This window comes from Mobula hypostoma, chromosome 1, assembly GCF_963921235.1.
Source record: "Mobula hypostoma chromosome 1, sMobHyp1.1, whole genome shotgun sequence".
Lineage (NCBI taxonomy): Eukaryota > Metazoa > Chordata > Chondrichthyes > Myliobatiformes > Myliobatidae > Mobula > Mobula hypostoma.
The window spans coordinates 52,891,442-52,911,442 of record NC_086097.1 but is presented as its reverse complement, the minus strand read 5'-3'; the positions used below and the strand labels follow the sequence as shown (position 1 = coordinate 52,911,442).

Here is a 20,001-nt window from a genome sequence, read left to right as displayed (position 1 = left end):
TTCGTAATTGTTATCCCTAAATATATAAATGAATCAGTAACCAATTTAAATGGTAAACGTCCATAATTAGGTACATGCTTATTTAAAGGGAATAATTCACTCTTACTAAGATTCAATTTGCAACCAGAGAAGTTACTAAATTGAGCTAACAGATCTAGGATAGCAGGAATTGACTTCTCCGGGTTAGAGATGTATAACAACAAATCATCTGCATATAATGATAATTTATGTATTTCGTTTCCATGGGTAATACCAACAATATTTGGCGAGTCACGAACAGCAATTGCTAAAGGTTCAAGAGCAATATTAAATAGTAAAGGACTAAGAGGGCAACCTTGCCTAGTACCACGAAAAAGACGAAAAAAAGGAGATCTATAATTATTTGTACAAACCGAGGCTACCGGGGAGTAAAATAACAATTTAATCCAAGATATAAATGTCAAAGTAAAATAACAATTTAATCCAAGATATAAATGTCAAAGTAAAATAACAATTTAATCCAAGATATAAATGTCAAATTAAAATTAAATTTCTCAAGAACATTAAATAAATAAGGCGATTCAACTCTGTCAAAGGCTTTCTCAGCATCTAATGAGATAGTACATTCCGGGGTAGTAAATGAGGGGGTGTAAACAATATTCATTAACCTCCTAATATTAAAGGATGAATAGCGATTTTTAATAAATCCGGTTTGATCCATGGAAATAATTTGAGGTAACACCTTCTCCAGTCTAGTTGCTAGAATTTTTGAAAAAATTTTAGAGTCTACATTCAGAAGAGATATCGGTCTGTATGATGCACAATCAGTAGGATCTTTATTCTTTTTAAGAATTAAGGAAATAGAGGCTTCATAAAACGATCTGTTTCTTATATAAAATTTCTTTTTCATTAGCATATACAAGTTTTTTTCAGCTTTATTAATTATATAAATACTAATTTGTTGAACGTTTGTACTTTATAGCTGTAGAAGATTATATATCAATAAAAAGATTTTAAAAATGAAAATGAGGGTCTTTAAGCGTTGTAGAGGTAATGGGAGGGTCATTAGTCTTATTTTTGCATGAATGGATGTGTGAACTGTTGTGGAGACGCCGGGGTAGAGATGTGAGGACTGCATTGTAAGTAGCCGATAGGTAACGTTGTATCCCACCCCCTGTTCAGGGATGGGTTTTCCGGTTCGACAAAGATAGCTTCTACAATTGCTATACCTTTAAACAACTCAAGTTTAAAAGCCAGCGAACTACCCACCATGGATTAGAAGTGAAGAAGCCTCTTGGATGAGTGGCAAAGCGTCTTCTAGACAACACAGCAAGTCCAGTTGCTTTGATTTACTACTGCTTGATACCAACACAAGTCACTTTTCACGAGCATGGGCACCGACAAGCAGGGTCCCTGAGAAAAGTTCACTGACACTTAGGGAATGGTAGTATAACACCAAAAGAGGGAGAAGGGGAAGCACATTATAGGATCTGCTAATACTTATAAATCTACCTTTGTTTCTCTAATGAAACACCAGGTTGCTAGATTTGCTAGTTCAAGGAAGTGTGGAAATACTCAAATCCAATTCAATCTCTCCGCAGCTCGAGTGGATTCAAGTATTGCTAACAATGGTCCATAATGAGGTTAAAAAAAAACAATTGGTTATAAGCTCCAAATTCTGAAACCAATTCATAAAAATAAGACGCATCACCTGGTAATAAAACTTTTGGGGTTGTGAACAATCACACACTGAAGTGAAGAAATGACTGTAGAGTTCTTCCTGGTAAAAGATACAATGCTTCCTCTGAAAATAATGTGTTCCGAAGGATTGGCAAATACAGAAAGACCCTTCATGAGTAATGAATAAACAGACTTCTTATCTGACCTCCTTTGCTTCCTTCTGACCACCAATATAAAAAGACATCAATTAACTTCCATAACTAGTAAGCCCCATGGGCTCATTATTTAAAATACTAACAGGACTACTGAGAAATAAATCTGAGTAATCTTAATCTGAAGGATTAAGGCTTGATACATTGTCTATGAATGATAATAAATCATGCACTATGACACAAAATGCTTCCTTAATCACCTCATCAGTAAAGCATGTGTCTAAAATATATAATTAAAATATATCTTTCAGAAGAGGGATAACGATGCAGGGACTACCTTGTTTTATTGGGTGGCAAGCTGGAGATATGTCTCTACCAAAGGAGGTGCAAGGCACTCCTTTCCTCTGCTAGCCTGCAGCCACCCTCGGGCAAGGTGTAGCACTGTTTAGTCCCTCAATCAGGGTCACCTAAAGCCATGGGACCAGCTGGTGGATGGTTAAATGAGTAGCTGGTACACATCACAAGCTCTGATTATGTGACCACTGACACCAGGCAGACAATCTCTGAAGAATATTGATAATGGTTGGGGTCACCTGTCTTATAAAGAGACCGCCCAGAAGGTGGCAAAGGCAGGCCACTCTGTAGAATTTGCCAAGAACAATCGTGGTCATAGAGCATGATTGCACACATATGACATAGCACATAATGATGACCTTGCCTCCAAGGGTTTATTGACATGATTGCTCCTAAAACTGTTCAAAAGTTCCCCCACAGTTCTTTACCAAAAGCACTAAAATCTGGATAAGCAACCCATCCAACTTGTTGCAGTCTCTCAGATGATTGGATGCACAACAACATACAAGGAATTAAGAGCTCACACTAAAGTCATGAGATGCAATTTATATACATATAAATTCCAAATCTCCATATAAACTCCAATTTCCCCTCCAAATCTGACCAACTCCACCTCATTCACCTTTGTAAGCATTTCCCCTGAAAAGTAAAATTGTTTCTGGTTTTCACAAATGCAGTAGGAGCTCGACAATATCCAGGTTTGGACTGACAAGTGGAAGTAACATTCCAGCCTTGCAAGTGCCGGACAATGACCATCTCCAACAAGAGAGGCACTAACCATCGTCCCTTGACATTCAATGGCATCACTACTGAATCTCCTACTATCTACATCCTGGAGGTTACCATTGATAGGAAACTGAGCTGATCTAGCCACATAAACGCCCTGGCTACCAGAGCAGATTAAAGGCTAGGAATCCTGCGGTGTGCAACTCACTTCTTGTCTCCCCAAATCCTGTCCACCATCTACAAGGCTCGGGTCAGGAGTGTAATGGAATACTTGCCACTCACCTGGATGAGTGCAGCTCCATCAACACTCAAGCTTGACACCATCCAGTACAAGGCAGCCCACTTGATTGGTACCCCTTCCACGAGCATCCAATCCACCACCATCAACAAACAGTTGCAACAGTGTGTACTATCTACAAGATGCACTGCAATAACACAAAGTTCCTAAGGCTGCACCTTCCAGACCCACGACCACTACCATCTAGGTGGACGAGAACAGCAGATACCTGGGAACACCACCACTTGGGAATCCCCCTCCAAGTCACTCACTGTCCTGACTTGGAAACATATCGCCAAGTCATTTGTCGCTGGATCAAAATCCTGGAATTCCCTCCCTAACAGCACTGTGAGTGTATCTACACCTCAGGGACTGCAGTGGTTCAAGAAGGCAGCTCATCACCATCCTCTCAAGGGCAACTAGGGATGGGCAATAAATGCTGATGATGTCTACATCTTATAAATGAATAAAAAAAACAAAGCTGACAGTTCATTATTGACCTAGAGTGTTCATCTAAACCCAGAAAGTATTCAATGGTTTGCATTGACAATGGGACCAACTTGTATGGGTTGGAAACGGGTAGTAAGTATGTAATACATTCACCAACAAATTGTATCTTGATTTGTTAGTTGCTGAAGGCAAGTCTGGCTACAGTAGAAATGAGCCGGAAACTGGATTCAACTTCTATTGACTCAGTACAGAGCATTATGTAATATTTTATTTTGCAAGTCACATAATTCCACAAATTGGAACTACAGTATTCCAATTTGCAGACAGCAGAATACGAAATGTTTAGCCAATGCAAAACCGTTTCCTGACTGACTGCTTATTTCTAATAGTAGTCACTCTTCACTTAATTATCCTTAGGAGGATAATTATGCAGTAATTGCCCAATGAAATCAGGCAAGATCTTTGTTAATTACACAAGCTAAACAGTTAACTGATAAACAATGTTTACTTTGAAACCATTAAGAAATGCAACTTGTGAAAAATAATCAGTGCACTGATTACAACTACATTCAGAACAGCATACAACTTTCTAAAAAGTCAAATTTGCTTTTCCTTTTTGTTCTAACTTTCCACATTTGATGTGTAATTTCAGAATGTAATCTCTCTACATCTGTGAAAATTGTATCAACACAATTTATCAGATGTTGCTTCTGGCCATTCCAACCACTACACCAGGGTTTCTCAACTGGGGTTCCGCAAGAGATTGTGATTAAAACTATAAACATTGTTTTTTGAACTTTGTGCAACGCATGATGCTAGTGCTTGCAGTGGTGGACAGTGACTGAGTAGAGCCATTAGCAATCTCAGCTCAGTATGGCAGCGTGTAGTAGGACCATGTTTACTTGGTTGAGTCCATTCTCAGTTTTTGATGCAAGATAGGGGAAGCTGTTGATAATTGGCGAGCGCTGTATTGCATGGAGGGGAGGGCGATAGGCTGATAAGGAGCATGAAGTGTGTTTTCTGAGTTTTGAATAGACTCGCCCAACTTGGGCTATGACATCAGCCTCTCCCTCCCAAATTACCTTCAACTTGCCCTTACACATTGCCAACTGACTTATGGAGTAAACAAACTCTACCCGTGTAGTAGAAAATTTAAATTTACCAAACCTACCTTTTAACAAATTAAAACCCATTTTGGCTTAAGCCAGTTATTTGACAGAAATTTATTATGTTTGCCATACGAGTTTAAAAATTTATGGAAGGGAAAAAGATTTCAAGAAAGGCAAGCTAAGCTTAACTATCTGTCCCCCCGCCCCCCGCCCCACCCCAAGAAAGGTTGGCTAGAAATTCATTCTCTACTTAAAAGAGTATTGGCAATTATTTTTGGATTAGTATATCTACAACTTACTGATCACACTAACGTAATGTGAGTTATAGATATAATAATTTATTTATCCCCCCCCACCCCAAGACCTGAACATTATTTCAAGTGTTTCTCTAGGACAAAAAGGTTGAGAAAGGCAAAATAGGAAGGGATGTTTACATAAGCAGAAATCAATAGCCACAGCATATTTCTGGAATTTATAGATAAAACAATTCTGTTAGAAAATAGCAAGTGAATTTGGGGAGCAAATGTGGAGACAAGAGGCTAAATGCTGGAACCTGCAGCAACAAAATTCACCTGATGAACTCAGTTAGTCAAGGTGTGTACCTGGAATTGCAGAGTTTAGATATGAAAAGTCAACATGTCCGGCTTGAATACAATTCCCACCCCCCACAAACACTGGACAACACACTGAGCTCCTCCAGCAGAACGTTTTTGCTGGGAAGGAAACGTGCTGGGGCAAGAAGAAATTTTAATGAAATAGGGGAATCCCTTAGCAGTGCCATGGTGTGAAGAGCAAATGGGAAGGAGATGGGAAAGCCTAGAGTGTCCAATATGATTAACTTAAATGGGTGATGTAAGGAAATTGCCAGATTCAATTCAGAAAAACAGAGGAGGTCATTCACCCTTTGATTTTACCACTAAATTTACAGCTGCCTTTTCTACAATTACTTATAAATGGTTTCTAGCAATCCAAAATCTGGAAAAATGGAAAATGAATGCTGACATAAAAGTTGGAGATTCTAGTCTGCATTAGGGCAAAAGTACAAGCATGCACATCTGTAGGAAGGATATAAAACTATCTGAACTTGGTGAGTTAGGAAGGGTGTGGAATTTTAATTAACCAAGAACAGAGGAGATGGAGCACTTTGAATGGTTAGGGTTGACTTTTGAAGAAAGTATTATCCTCCCATGCCCCACTGGCTAATCAGACGGGGCTGCAACCTGGCCATTTCTTCAGTGTTTGACTGTTTTATGAGGCCAAATTGCTAACTCCAAGTTCAACCCAGCATGGCTGGAAAGCTTGCAAGGAAAGGAGCCGGCTGGCTATTTTTGAGGAAAGTGACTGCCAAATGAGTTTTAAGAAAGTGAATTTCTTAGCTGAAGATTTTCAGAGTCTATGGTAAAAATGATGCTAAAATTGACAAAATTAAATTGAATCCAAATGTTTTATGGAGAAAATTTATCCTTCTCGTCTCCTGCTTCCTCCAGCTCATTTTATTCTTCTCATTCCCATATGGCCCTTCCTGCTCTACACACTTCAGAAAAATATCAGTTGCCAAGGGAGTAGACCAGTACTTTAAAACAACATGCATTTTATTTAGGAGAATAACTTAAACATGCATAGAACATAGCAACACCATACAGGCCCTCTAACCCACAATGTTATGCCAACCTTTTAACCTACTCTAAGATCAATCTAATCCTTCCCCACCCACATAACCCTCTACTTGTCTATCATCCATGTGCCTATCTAGGGTATCTTAAATGTTTCTAATGCACCTAATGTATTTCACAGGAATACAGTAATTCAACAATTAGCAACGTGGGGTTAACTGTTTATAGACTTAAAAATGAAAAATTTGTTTCCCATTGAAGAAAAGCAAATTTAAAAATGCAAGTAAGAATGGGATAGACATGACTGTTTTAAAATCATAGCTGATAGCTTTGCTTTCCATATAGGTAGAAGTTGTGCTATTTCAGATGGTGATACCTAAACCCATAGAAAGAAGAGATTGTATTTTTAATAATTGTATTAATTCAGGGTTTTGAAGACTTAAATTACATCCCTTTGAATACAAGGGATGGAATATTCATGTTAAAACAGCAAGCTTTTTGTTCGTTTTCAATGCAAGGTTTAACTGTTCTTACATTCAGGGCCCCTTTTGACTTTGCCAAAAAAACAGTAATTCAGTTTATCAGTCCCAGACCATAAGACATGGGAGCAGAATTAGGCCATTCAACCCATTGAGTCTATTCTGCCATTTCATCATGGCTGATCCCAGATCCCACTCAACCCCATACACCTGCCTTCTCACCATATCCTTTGACGCCCTGACCAATCAGGAAACTATCAACTTCCACCTTAAATATACCCATAGACTTGGCCTCCACTGCAGACTATAGCAGAGCATTCCACAGATTCACTACTCTCTGGCTAAAAAAAAATATTCCTTACCTCTGTTCTGAAAAGTTTCTCCTCAATTTTGAGGCTGTGCCCTCTAGTTCTGGATACCCCCACCATAGGAAACATCCTCTCCATATCCACCTTATCTCATCCTTTCAATATTTGATAGGTTTCAATGAGGTCCCCATGCATTCTTCTAAATTCCAGTGAGTACAAGCCCAAAGCTGCCAAATGCTACTCATACATTAACCCTTTCATTCCTAGAATCCCTTTCATTCCTAGAATCACCCTCACAAACCTCCTCTGGACTCTCCAATGAGAACACATCTTTTCTGAGATATGGGACCCAGAACTATTGACAATACTCCGTGTAGCCTGACTAGTGTCTTATAACGCCTCAGCATTATCTCCTTGCTTTCATATTCTATTCCCCTTGAAATAAATGCCAATATTGCATTTGCCTTCTTTACCACAGGCTCAACCCACAAATTAACCATCTGGGAATCTTGCACGAGGACTCCCATGTCTCTCTGCACCTCTTATGTTTGAACATTCTCCCCATTTAGATAATAGTCCATACTATTGTTCCTTTTACCAAAATGCATAATTGTATACAGTATTTCCCAACACTGTATTCCATCTGCTACTTTTTTGCACATTCTTCTAATTTGTCTAAATCTCACTGCAATCGCATTGCTTCTTCAGCACCACCGACACCTCCACCCATCTTCTCAACATCTGCAAACCTTGTCACAAAACTATCAATTCCATTATCCAAATCATTGACAAACAATGTGAAAAGTAGCGGTCCCAATACTGACCCCTGAGGAGCACCACTGGTCACTGGCAGCCAACCAGAAAAGGCCACTTTTATTCCCACTTGCTGTCTCCTGCCTACCAGCCATTCCTCTACACATGCCAGTATCTTTCCTGTAACATCATGGGATTTTCTTGTTAAGCAGCCTCTTGTGGGGCACCTTATCAAATGCCTTCTGAAACACAAGTAAATGACATCCACTGCCTCTCCTTTGTCCATGCTGCTTGTTAGTTCCTCGAAGAACTCCAACAGATCTGTCAGGCAAGATTTCCCTTTACAGAAACCGTGCTGACTTTGACTTATTTTATCATTTTGTCTCAAAGTACCCCAAAACCTCATCCTTAATAATGGATTCCAACATTTTTCCAAGCACTGAGGTTAGGTTAACTGACCTATAATTTCCTTTCTTTTGCCTTCCTCCCTTAAGGAGTGGAGTGACATTTGCAATTTTTCAGTCCTCCGGGACCAAGCCGGAATCAAGTGATTCTTGAAAGATCATGACCAATTTATCGGTTATCTCTTCAGCAACCTCTGAGGACTCTGGGATGTAGTCCGTCTGGTCCAGGCGACTTATCCACCTTAAGACCTTTGAGTTTGTCTAGCACTTTTTCCTTTGTGATAGCAATGGCATTCCCTGCATCTCTAGCACACTACTGGTGTCTTCCACAGTAAAGACAGAAGAAAGTACCCATTAAGTTCATCTGCCACTTCTTTGTCCCCCACTACTATCTCACCTACATCATTTTCCAGTGGTCCAATATCAACTCACCTCCCTTTTACTCTTTATACAACTGAAAAAAAAACTTTTGGTATCCTGCGTTATATTATTGGCTAGTTTGCCCTCATATGTAATCTTTTCCCTTATTAGAGCTTTTTTTAAAGTTGCCTTTTGTTCGATTTTAATATCTTCCCAATCATCCAATTTCCCACTCACTTTTGCTACCTTATTATGCCCATTCCTTGGCTGTTATGCAGTCTTTAACTTCCTTTGTCAGCCACAGTCATCTTGCCATTTAAGAACTTTTTTCTCTATGGGACATGCCTGTCCTGCACCTTGTGATCTAGTCCCAGACACTTCAGCCATCTGTGCTCTGCAGTCATGCCTGCCAATATCCTTCTCCAAACTACATTGGCAAGCTCTTCTCTCATGCCAAGCATTTGCACCATTTTGTTGTAATAACATTTAATGTTTTCAGTTTTAGGGATTCACAAGTCAAATGTAATTTATTTCATCACCCAGTGAGGATGGAAGATGTAAACTCTTGCCTTAATAATTGGAAGGAGCTTTAGACCTGTAGAAGTGTTTGTAAAGAGCTTTGCACTGTGTAATAACGTAAATAAACACAGAACATCAATAGCTCAGAAGATTTTAGTCCTTTAGATACTAATTTACAGATTTGAAAGCTACATTTGCACTCAGCAAAAACTGAGATTCAATCCAAAAACTGTAAAAGGTTATCCATTAATGCCTGATTTTCATCTCATCTTACAAGTACAAATCAAAGACTATGATAGGTTCCAGTGACAGGTGCTAAGCGCTGGCCACTCCTAGCACGGAACCAATATCTTTCTACAGACCAGTGTCAATAATTGTCTACCAAGCAGATAAATGCTTCAATCTAATATCAGTATTATTTGATATCCCATTAATGCATTAAAATACTTGCAGAAACGCAACGGGGTTTAAACAGTTGTATTGTAGAATTTCAGTTGCACTGCAGTTTATAAGCCAAATTACAAATTATTGTTCTCAATAAGTTTATTTAACAAACACTGTTTGTGCAAAGCTCCAACACACTTATGGCCTCTGTTTGATCTCAGAAGGACTAGGTCAAATGCTCTGGTGCTTGCCCCAGCATCAATCTCACGGCTGAAGGAGCCAACATTTTCCTCCCTTAACCCTGAAACAACCCCCAACCTCCCTTTGTTGCAAAAATCGTTAGAAGCATGTAATGCTCAACACCCACTGTTCTTCGGGGAAAAGAAATTTAAACACGCAGGATACAGACAAGATGCAAGCGCTACTCAAGCCAAAAGCTTGGATCCTTGAAGACTCGAAACAGCTCTTAATGAGATGAAAGTGGGGACTAACTGTTTGGAAATGTCCAGAAAGCAAGAAATGGGCGTCTCCATACACGTGTGGTATTAACATGGAATTCTGTCGGATCAAATAGATAACAGCAACGTTTTGCATACAGCTTTCCAATAGGGCACTGATATTAACACACCAGGTTGATAAATCCAATGTACAATGTCTGACAAAAGTTATTACACCGGTTCTCTATAAAAATAGAAGTGTTACTAAATTACATGGAAGTACACTTTCGTAATGGTTTATATAATCCTGAAATACGAGATCTATTATTGATTACTTCAACATTTTGCGCAACTTTTGGAGATAACTAGTCACGATAAAAGTTGAATTGAAATCAGGAGCAGTGGCCGGATGTCCAACGGTCCAAACTCGGCGCGGGATCGCCTCTAGAAATCAATTTTCTCTTGTAATATTTTCTTAACATTAACTGTTCAAGGACACGCAAACAAGATACCAAACTCATTCTCGAAAAAACTTTAAATAATGCAATAATTCTGCAATTGCATGATATAGATTCCTTACCTGTAATTAAAAGTTTTAGAATATTCCTTTTTGCAGGACCAAGCTGACAACCCTAAATACGTGAACACCAGAACACTGGGGTGCATACGTCATTGCCATAAAACGGGTTGTTACACCAAATCCTTCCCAAAAGTTTAATAACCGTTTGTCAACTACCTCCCAATTGCCAGTCAATAACTCAATCGCTTCATTCGCGAGACGACACCATTAATTGTTTAGATTAAAAAAAAACAAAATTAATGCCATCAGATTAACGAATTGACAATTCTATCCACTTTAGGGAACTATTCATTTTGTAATTTTAGTAACCACTGAATGGGGAAAAATGCTGCAACTTCAAGGTTTAAAAAAACGGTAAAAAGATTTTACAATAAACAGCTGAGCGTTGCATTGAGACGAAGAGACGGTCAAACCAATGAACGTCATAAGTGGGATTTATCTAATATCGGAATGAAACGGGTTAAAATACTTTTTTTTCCTACTGTCGAGATTTAAATATCACCAGAACAAAACAAGTCTTTCATATTTACGTTTTCATCCCTCTCAGGAACCAGTACAGTTGAAATCTGCATTATACAATCTGATTTACATCTCAGAACACAGCCGGCTGTTATCTTTATATTAAAAGGACAAAGACAGTTCGTACATCAACGCTTTAGCTAATGCTCTGCGGTTTCTAGAGATTATAATGTCAATTATCCACCAAAACATGTAGGAGGCATTAAAATTAATTTCTATTTTACTTTTTCTTTCTAAAAAAACATACCTGCGCAAAATAAAGATTTAGCAGACACAACGTGAAGAACTGCAAACACACAGGGAAACAATACAGCAGCCAGTAAGGCAAAGGCTCCAACTGATTGGCCTGGACACAATTTTTAAAGTAAAACGAAAAGAGGGTAGTCCTCAGCCCTGCCCAGAGCAGACAGAGAAACAAAAATACGGTCTGGTAACTGAAGCGCTTGTGCTTATAGTGCAAGACCAACCAGAGCTGCAGGTAAACGAATAGGAAAAGCAGAGAGTACAGAGCGGTGTAAACCACGGTCAAGCCGAGCTCCACTGAGGGGGGCACCGCAGCCTCAATCGGCTTGTCTGGAGCTGCCGTCAATGATGAGAACAGACCCGCGTTCGCAGCCGAGCTCTGCGGGGACATGGTCACGAGTATCCAGCGATTGCTACGGACAAACACTCGCCATCCGTCCGCTGCCTCAGCTCCGACAACAAAAAAAAACACATCCAGCCAGCCGCCGACCAGCCCGCCCCCATCGGTCTCTGATTGGGGGAGCCGGGTCATCCCTGCACGTCAATCAGACCGGGGGGAGGGGCGGATTTGAGGTGGGCGCACGCGTAGTCAGAAGCCTGTGCCAGTACCGGAAGCGGTGGGCAACAGTTTAATCGACATCAGAAATAGCCAAGAATAGAAAGCGTTGTCAACGAGGGCAGCAGCAGCAGCTCCTATGGGAGACGAGATGCCGAGTTGCCACTAATCTGGCCTGTCGGACGTTCCGATGTAGAGCACAACAGCTCCAGGTAGGGCTGTGTAAGCAGTGTTTGTGTTTTCTTTGTTTTTTGGTACATTGAGTTCTGAACTACGTGGCGATATTTTATATTGCCTTGGAAATTAAACGGAATCCTGAACGATATTAATCGAAGGCGCTCAAAAATCTGAAATAAAATCAGAAAAAAATAACAGGCCAGGTAGTAACTTCGGATAGCGAAACGGAATTAAATGTTTCAATTTGTTGGCCATCCATCGGAACGTTTGGTAGTAGGCAATCGAGCCGAAATAACCTGCCTGTCCTGGCCGACCTATTGTCTCAGCTTGCTCCTGCCCCACCGAACTCGTTTCTGTATACCTCGACACGGTTTTATTCCCCCTTGTTCAATCCCTTCCGACCTATGTTCGTGACACTTCTCACGCTGTTAAACTTTTCGACGATTTTAAGTTCCCTGGCCCCCACCGCTTTATTTTCACCATGGATGTCCAGTCCTTATATACTTCCATCCCCCATCAGGAAGGTCTCAAAGCTCTACGCTTCTTTCTGGATTCCAGACGTAATCAGTTCGCCTCTACCACCACTCTGCTCCGTCTAGCGGAATTAGTCCTTACTCTTAATAATTTCTCCTTTGGCTCCTCCCACTTCCTCCAAACTAAAGGTGTAGCTATGGGCACCCGTATGGGTCCTAGCTATGCCTGCCTTTTTGTTGGGTTTGTGGAACAATCTATGTTCCGTGCCTATTCTGGTATCTGTCCCTCACTTTTCCTTCGCTACATCGACGACTGCAGTGGCGCTGCTTCCTGCACGCATGCAGAACTCGTTGACTTTATTAACTTTGCCTCCTACTTTCACCCTGCCCTCAAGTTTACCTGGTCCATCTCCGACACCTCCCTCCCCTTTCTAGATCTTTCTGTCTCTCGAGACAGCTTATCCACTGATGTCTACTATAAGCCTACTGACTCTCACAGCTATCTGGACTATTCCTCTTTTCACCCTGTCTCTTGCAAAAACGCCATTCCCTTCCCGCAATTCCTCCGTCTCCGCCGCATCTGCTCTCAGGATGAGGCTTTTCATTCTAGGACGAGGGAGATGTCCTTTTTTTAAAGAAAGGGGCCTCCCTTCCACCACCATCAACTCTGCTCTCAAACGCATCTCCCCCATTTCACGTATATCTGCTCTCATTCCATCCTCCCGCCACCCCACTAGGAATAGGGTTCCCCTGGCCCTCACCTACCACCCCACCAGCCTCCGGGTCCAACATATTATTCTCCGTAACTTCCGCCACCTCCAACGGGATCCCACCACTAAACACACCTTCCCCCCGCCCCCCACCGCTTTCCGCAGGGATCGCTCCCTACGCGACTCCCTTGTCCATTCGTCCCCCCCCCCCATGCCTCCCCACTGATCTCCCTCCTGGCACTTATCCGTGTAAGCGGAACAAGTGCTACACATGCCCTTACACTTCCTCCCTTAGCACCATTCAGGGCCCCAAACAGTCCTTCCAGGTGAGGCGACACTTCACCTGTGAGTCGGCTGGGGTGATATACTGTGTCCGGTGCTCCCGACGTGGCCTTTTATATATTGGTGAGACCCGACGCAGACTGGGAGATCGTTTTGCTGAGCACCTACGCTCTGTCCGCCAGAGAAAGCAGGATCTCTCAGTGGCCACACATTTTAATTCCACATCCCATTCCCATTCTGACATGTCTATCCACGCCCTCCTCTACTGTAAAGATGAAGCCACACTGAGGTTGGAGGAACAACACCTTATATTCCATCTGGGTAGCCTCCAACCTGATGGCATGAATATTGACTCTCTAACTTCCGCTAATGCCCCACCTCCCCCTCGTACCCCATCTGTTACTTATTTTTATGTACACATTCTTTCTCCCACTCTCCTTTTTCTCCCTCTGTCCCTCTGAATATACCTCTTGCCCATCCTCTGGGTTCCTCCCCCTTGTCTTTCTTCCCGGACCTCCTGTCCCATGATCCTCTCATATCCCCTTTTGCCTATCACCTGTCCAGCTCTTGGCTCCATCCCTCCCCCTCCTGTCTTCTCCTATCATTTTGCATCTCCCCCACCCCCTCCAACTTTCAAATCTCTTACTCACTCTTCCTTCAGTTAGTCCTGACGAAGGGTCTCGGCCTGAAACATCGACTGTACCTCTTCCTAGAGATGCTGCCTGGCCTGCTGCATTCACCAGCAACTTTGATGTGTGTTGCTGAAATATGAATTCTGTTTTCTTCTCTCTGCTGATGTTGCTTCTCTGTCTGAGTATTTACAGCATTTTGAGTTTTTGTGTGGGTAGTAGTTGTTTAGTCATAAATCAATCAATTCGGCTAATTCTCAGTAGTACAATCCACGCCTGTGAATGAGTCCCGTAAACTATTTTCTCTTATAAATACCCATCCACTTTTTTTCGAGGGCACCGTTTCTGTTTCAAACACCCTTGCAGACAACATATTCCAGAGCACAATTACACAATGATCATTTAGCCAGAATCTTAAACCTGCATCCCCTCGACCAATTTGCTAATGGGAGCTGCTTCTTGCTATAATGGTTTTGTTACTGTTGTAAAATCTTTGATCCGAGAAAAAAATCACCTGGTTTTCTAGTGAACGCAGCAGGCCAGGCAGCATCTCTAGGAAGAGGTACAGTCGACGTTTCGGGCCGAGACCCTTCGTCAGGACTAGCAACTTTTATGTGTGTTGCTTGAAATTCCAGCATCTGCAGATTTCCTCGTGTGACCAGGTTTTCTGGAATCCTTTGCTCTTGGAACCACACTAGTATTTTTTAAATTTAGAAAATGCTGCAAAAACCATTTCTAGAGAGACAATCAAGGTAACGTTTCAGGTTTCCAATTCTTTAGTACGGGAAAACTAGATTTTGTAAAAAAATAGGGAGGGGAAGTAAAAACAAAAGGAAAGGATGCTGGTTTAAGTTAACATGGGAAAGCGATGAGATGAATAGAACAAAAGTAGGTGTTGAGAAAGTGTAAGTGGCATTAGCAGAATCATCGCCAATTGATGTTATCTGAAACATTGGAGATAGTAGTTATAACCTGAATTTATTCAACCCAATTGAAAGATTGAAGCATTCATTCTTTTTCTTTCTTTCCTTACTGATCTGCTGGAGCTGTTGCACGTTTCCAGCACTTTCTATTTTCAGCCCCGTGTTTAGCCTGGAGAGTTAAAAAGGTCTGATTTGAAATATGGAGTTAAGTGTCATAAAATAATGCCATGTTTCAATGGAAAACTACTGGAAGTGGAGAAATCAAAGTGGGACAGTGTGGAAAATCACATTGACAGGTGAGCTGCATATAAGAGAAGAGACAAGTTTTGCTAAAACTGCTTTTTAAAAGCTTTGATTGGCTGCATTCTGAAGAGCTTTCCTTACCATTCTCTGTATAATCCAAGGGTTGAGTATTTGGTGAAAAACTCGTTGTATCTCTGGAGTTGGTTAAATGAATGGAAACACTCCAAGACCTTAAACCTTTACCCCTTTACATGCTCAGGTGATTAACCTCATGCACTTGTAACCTAAGGCCATCTGCACAGTTCTCTTTTATCAGTCTTCTCTTTATACCCTACATGATCCCTTTAGATCCACCTTTGATGGACTGTGAGATAGATTATTTTTGTTTTGGTTTCTTATCACAAGGAAAATTATTTCCAGTTTATCAAATCTTTACAGAAGCTGAGCTCAGAAGCCCAGGTTTATTGTCACTAACAAATGTCATGAAGTTTTTTTTGTGTGGCAGAATACAGTGCAGGATTAACAAATTAGTATAAGTCACAATAAAAATGAATGAACACTGCAAAAGAGGAGTAGTGAGGTATTGTTCATGTGTCCATAGACAATGACATCTGATGGCAGAGGAGAAGAAGCTGCTCCTGAACTTTGGTTTGAACTTTGGTTGGCCACCTCCAATGGGATCCCACCACTAAGCACATCTTTCCCTTCCCCCCTCTGCTTTCCGCAGGGATCGCTCCCTATGCGACTCCCTTGTCCATTCGCCCCCCCCCCATCCCTCCCCACTGATCTCCCTCCTGGCACGTATCCTTGTAAGCGGAACAAGTGCTACACATGCCCTTACACTTCCTCCCTTACCACCATTCAGGGCCCCAGACAGTCCTTCCAGGTGAGGCATCACTTCACCTGTGAGTCGGCTGGGGTGATATACTGTGTCTGGTGCTCCCGATGTGGCCTTTTATATATTGGCGAGACCCGACGCAGACTGGGAGACCGCTTTGCTGAACACCTACGCTCTGTCCGCCAGAGAAAGCAGAATCTCCCAGTGTCCACACATTTTAATTCCACATCCCATTCCCATTCTGACATGTCTATCCATGGCCTCCTCTACTGTAAAGATGAAGCCACACTCAGGTTGGAGGAACAACACCTTATATTCCATCTGGGTAGCCTCCAACCTGATGGCATGAACATCGACTTCTCTAACTTCCGCTAATGCCCCACCTCCCCATCGTACCCCATCTGTTACTTACTTTTATACACACATTCTTTCTCTCTCTCTCCTTTTTCTCCCTCTGTCCCTCTGAATATACCCCTTGCCCATCCTCTGGGTTCCCCCCCCCCTTTGTCTTTCTTCCCGGACCTCCTGTCCCATGATCCTCTCGTATCCCTTTTGCTAATCACCTGTCCAGCTCTTGGCTCCATCCCTCCCTCTCCTGTCTTCTCCTATCATTTTGGATCTCTTCGCTCCCCCCCCCCCCCAACTTTCAAATCTCTTACTCACTCTTCCTTCAGTTAGTCCTGACGAAGGGTCTCGGCCTGAAACGTCGACTGCACCTCTTCCTAGAGATGCTGCCTGGCCTGCTGCGTTCACTAGCAACTTTGATGTGTGTTGCTTGAAATTCCAGCATCTGCAGATTTCCTCGTGTGACCAGGTTTTCTGGAACCCTTTGCTCTTGGAACCACACTAGTATTTTTTAAATTTAGAAAATGCTGCAAAAACCATTTCTAGAGAGACAATCAAGGTAACGTTTCAGGTTTCCAATTCTTTAGTACGGGAAAACTAGATTTTGTAAAAAAATAGGGAGGGGAAGTAAAAACAAAAGGAAAGGATGCTGGTTTAAGTTAACATGGGAAAGCGATGAGATGAATAGAACAAAAGTAGGTGTTGAGAAAGTGTAAGTGGCATTAGCAGAATCATCGCCAATTGATGTTATCTGAAACATTGGAGATAGTAGTTATAACCTGAATTTATTCAACCCAATTGAAAGATTGAAGCATTCATTCTTTTTCTTTCTTTCCTTACTGATCTGCTGGAGCTGTTGCACGTTTCCAGCACTTTCTATTTTCAGCCCCGTGTTTAGCCTGGAGAGTTAAAAAGGTCTGATTTGAAATATGGAGTTAAGTGTCATAAAATAATGCCATGTTTCAATGGAAAACTACTGGAAGTGGAGAAATCAAAGTGGGACAGTGTGGAAAATCACATTGACAGGTGAGCTGCATATAAGAGAAGAGACAAGTTTTGCTAAAACTGCTTTTTAAAAGCTTTGATTGGCTGCATTCTGAAGAGCTTTCCTTACCATTCTCTGTATAATCCAAGGGTTGAGTATTTGGTGAAAAACTCGTTGTATCTCTGGAGTTGGTTAAATGAATGGAAACACTCCAAGACCTTAAACCTTTACCCCTTTACATGCTCAGGTGATTAACCTCATGCACTTGTAACCTAAGGCCATCTGCACAGTTCTCTTTTATCAGTCTTCTCTTTATACCCTACATGATCCCTTTAGATCCACCTTTTGATGGACTGCGAGATAGATTATTTTTGTTTTGGTTTCTTATCACAAGGAAAATTATTTCCAGTTTATCAAATCTTTACAGAAGCTGAGCTCAGAAGCCCAGGTTTATTGTCACTAACAAATGTCATGAAGTTTTTTTTTGTGTGGCAGAATACAGTGCAGGATTAACAAATTAGTATAAGTCACAATAAAAATGAATGAACACTGCAAAAGAGGAGTAGTGAGGTATTGTTCATGTGTCCATAGACAATGACATCTGATGGCAGAGGAGAAGAAGCTGCTCCTGAACTTTGGTTTGAACTTTGGTTGGCCACCTCCAACGGGATCCCACCACTAAGCACATCTTTCCCTTCCCCCCTCTGCTTTCCGCAGGGATCGCTCCCTATGCGACTCCCTTGTCCATTCGTCCCCCCCCATCCCTCCCCACTGATCTCCCTCCTGGCACTTATCCTTGTAAGCAGAACAAGTGCTACACATGCCCTTACACTTCCTCCCTTACCACCATTCAGGGCCCCAGACAGTCCTTCCAGGTGAGGTGACACTTCACCTGTGAGTCGGCTGGGGTGATATACTGTGTCTGGTGCTCCCGATGTGGCCTCTATATATTGCCAAGACCCGATGCAGACTGGGAGATCGTTTTGCTGAACACCTACGCTCTATCTGCCAGGGAAAGCAGGATCTCCCAGTGGCTACACATTTTAATTCCACGTCCCATTCACATTCTGATATGTCTATCCACAGCCTCCTCTACTGTAAAGATGAAGCCACACTCAGGTTGGAGGAACAACACCTTATATTCCGTCTGGGTAGCCTCCAACCTGATGGCATGAACATTGACTTCTCAAACTTCCGCTAATGTTCCACCTCCCGCTTGTACCCCATCCATAATTTATTTATATACACACTTTTTCTCTTTCTCCTTTTTCTCCCTCTGTCCCTCTCACTATACCCTTTGCCCATCCTCTGGGTTTTAACCCTCCCCTCCCCCTTGTCTTTCTCCCTGGGCCTCCTGTCCCATGATCCTCTCATATCCCTTTTGCCAATCACCTGTCCAGCTCTTGGCGCCATCCCTCCCCCTCCTGTCTTCTCCTATCATTTTGGATCTCCCCCTCCCCCTCCCACTTTCAAATCTCTTACTAGCTCTTCTTTCAGTTGGTCCTGACGAAGGGTCTCGGCCCGAAATGTCGACTGCACTTCTTCCTAGAGATGCTTCCTGGCCTGCTGCGTTCACCAGCAACTTTGATGTGTGTTGCCTGAACTTTGGTGTGGGTTTTCAAGTTCCTTTACCCCCTCTCCAGTGGTAGTAATGAGAAAAGAACATTTCCTGGATGGTCAGGATCCTTAATGATGAAGACCACCCTCTTGGACACTGCCGTTTGAAGATGTCCTCAGTGTTGTGTGCCCGTGATGGAAATGGTTGAATCTACAACCTTCTGAGGCATCTTACGATCCTGTGTATTGCCCTCTCCATATGCAGCCTGTTAGAATGCTCTCCATGGTGCAGGAGTAGAAATTTGCTAGTGTTTAGCGACATGCTATCTCCTAATGACGTAAGAGATAGTATGCTTCTTCACGATTGCATCATTCTGCTAGGCCGAGGGTAGATCCTGTCAGGTGTTGACACCAAGGAACTTGGAACTACTCAACGTTTCCACTGCTAACCCCTCAATGAGAACTGGTGTGTGTTCTCCCAATTTCCCCCGTCCTGAAGTCCACAATCAGTTCCTCGACTTTTTTTTCTACTTTTTATTAGATAAGTGTTGATTAATTATGATTCTCATATTGAAGCAACGTATCAGCTTCATAAGCCGGCTGGTGGCCTAGTGGCATTAGCGCTGGACTTCAGGGCGAGAGGTCCTGAGTTCGAATCTGGCCGGCTGCTTTGCACGCTCCCCATCTGTGCCTGGGTTGAGTGTCGAGCTAACAACCCAACCTCGTAAAAAAAAAGACCTGGAGAGGGATGGGCTCCGCCAGGTTTCAGAAGACATGCCGTACGATGAGCATACCAAAAAGATCGGTGCAAAATGCTTGTCATGATAGCGCCCCCAATGACTCCACCAGGAGTTGCGCGCGCGCGCACGCGCGCGCGCACACACACACACACACACACACACACACACACACACTTACTTACTTCATAAGACATAGGAGCAGAATTCGGCCATTCAA

At 42.2% G+C, this 20,001-nt stretch overlaps 2 protein-coding genes across 6 annotated transcripts in view; one reads left to right on the top strand and one right to left on the bottom strand.

The window, feature by feature from the left end:
- The window catches only part of gpr137c (G protein-coupled receptor 137c), a 79,004-nt gene extending 67,197 nt beyond the window's left edge, over positions 1-11,807 (bottom strand). For all 3 annotated transcript variants that reach the window (XR_010018053.1, XM_063048862.1, XM_063048854.1), the window contains exon 1: positions 11,331-11,807. Coding sequence is in view for 2 of the 3 variants with exons in the window: in XM_063048862.1 (XP_062904932.1) it covers positions 11,331-11,717 (387 nt within the window). In the remaining variant the exon portion in view is untranslated. The remainder of the gene's footprint in view (positions 1-11,330) is intronic.
- A 100-nt stretch (positions 11,808-11,907) lies between these two features.
- The window catches only part of txndc16 (thioredoxin domain containing 16), a 110,628-nt gene continuing 102,534 nt past the window's right edge, over positions 11,908-20,001 (top strand). Inside the window, exons 1-3 of one of the 3 annotated variants that reach the window (XM_063048832.1) lie at positions 11,908-12,094; positions 15,200-15,372; positions 17,373-17,528. The gene's annotated coding sequence lies outside the window, so the exon portion shown is untranslated. Of the gene's footprint in view, positions 12,095-14,703; positions 15,373-17,355; positions 17,529-20,001 lie in introns of those variants that run through there. The other 2 variants (XM_063048814.1, XM_063048823.1) reach the window with 2 other exon arrangements.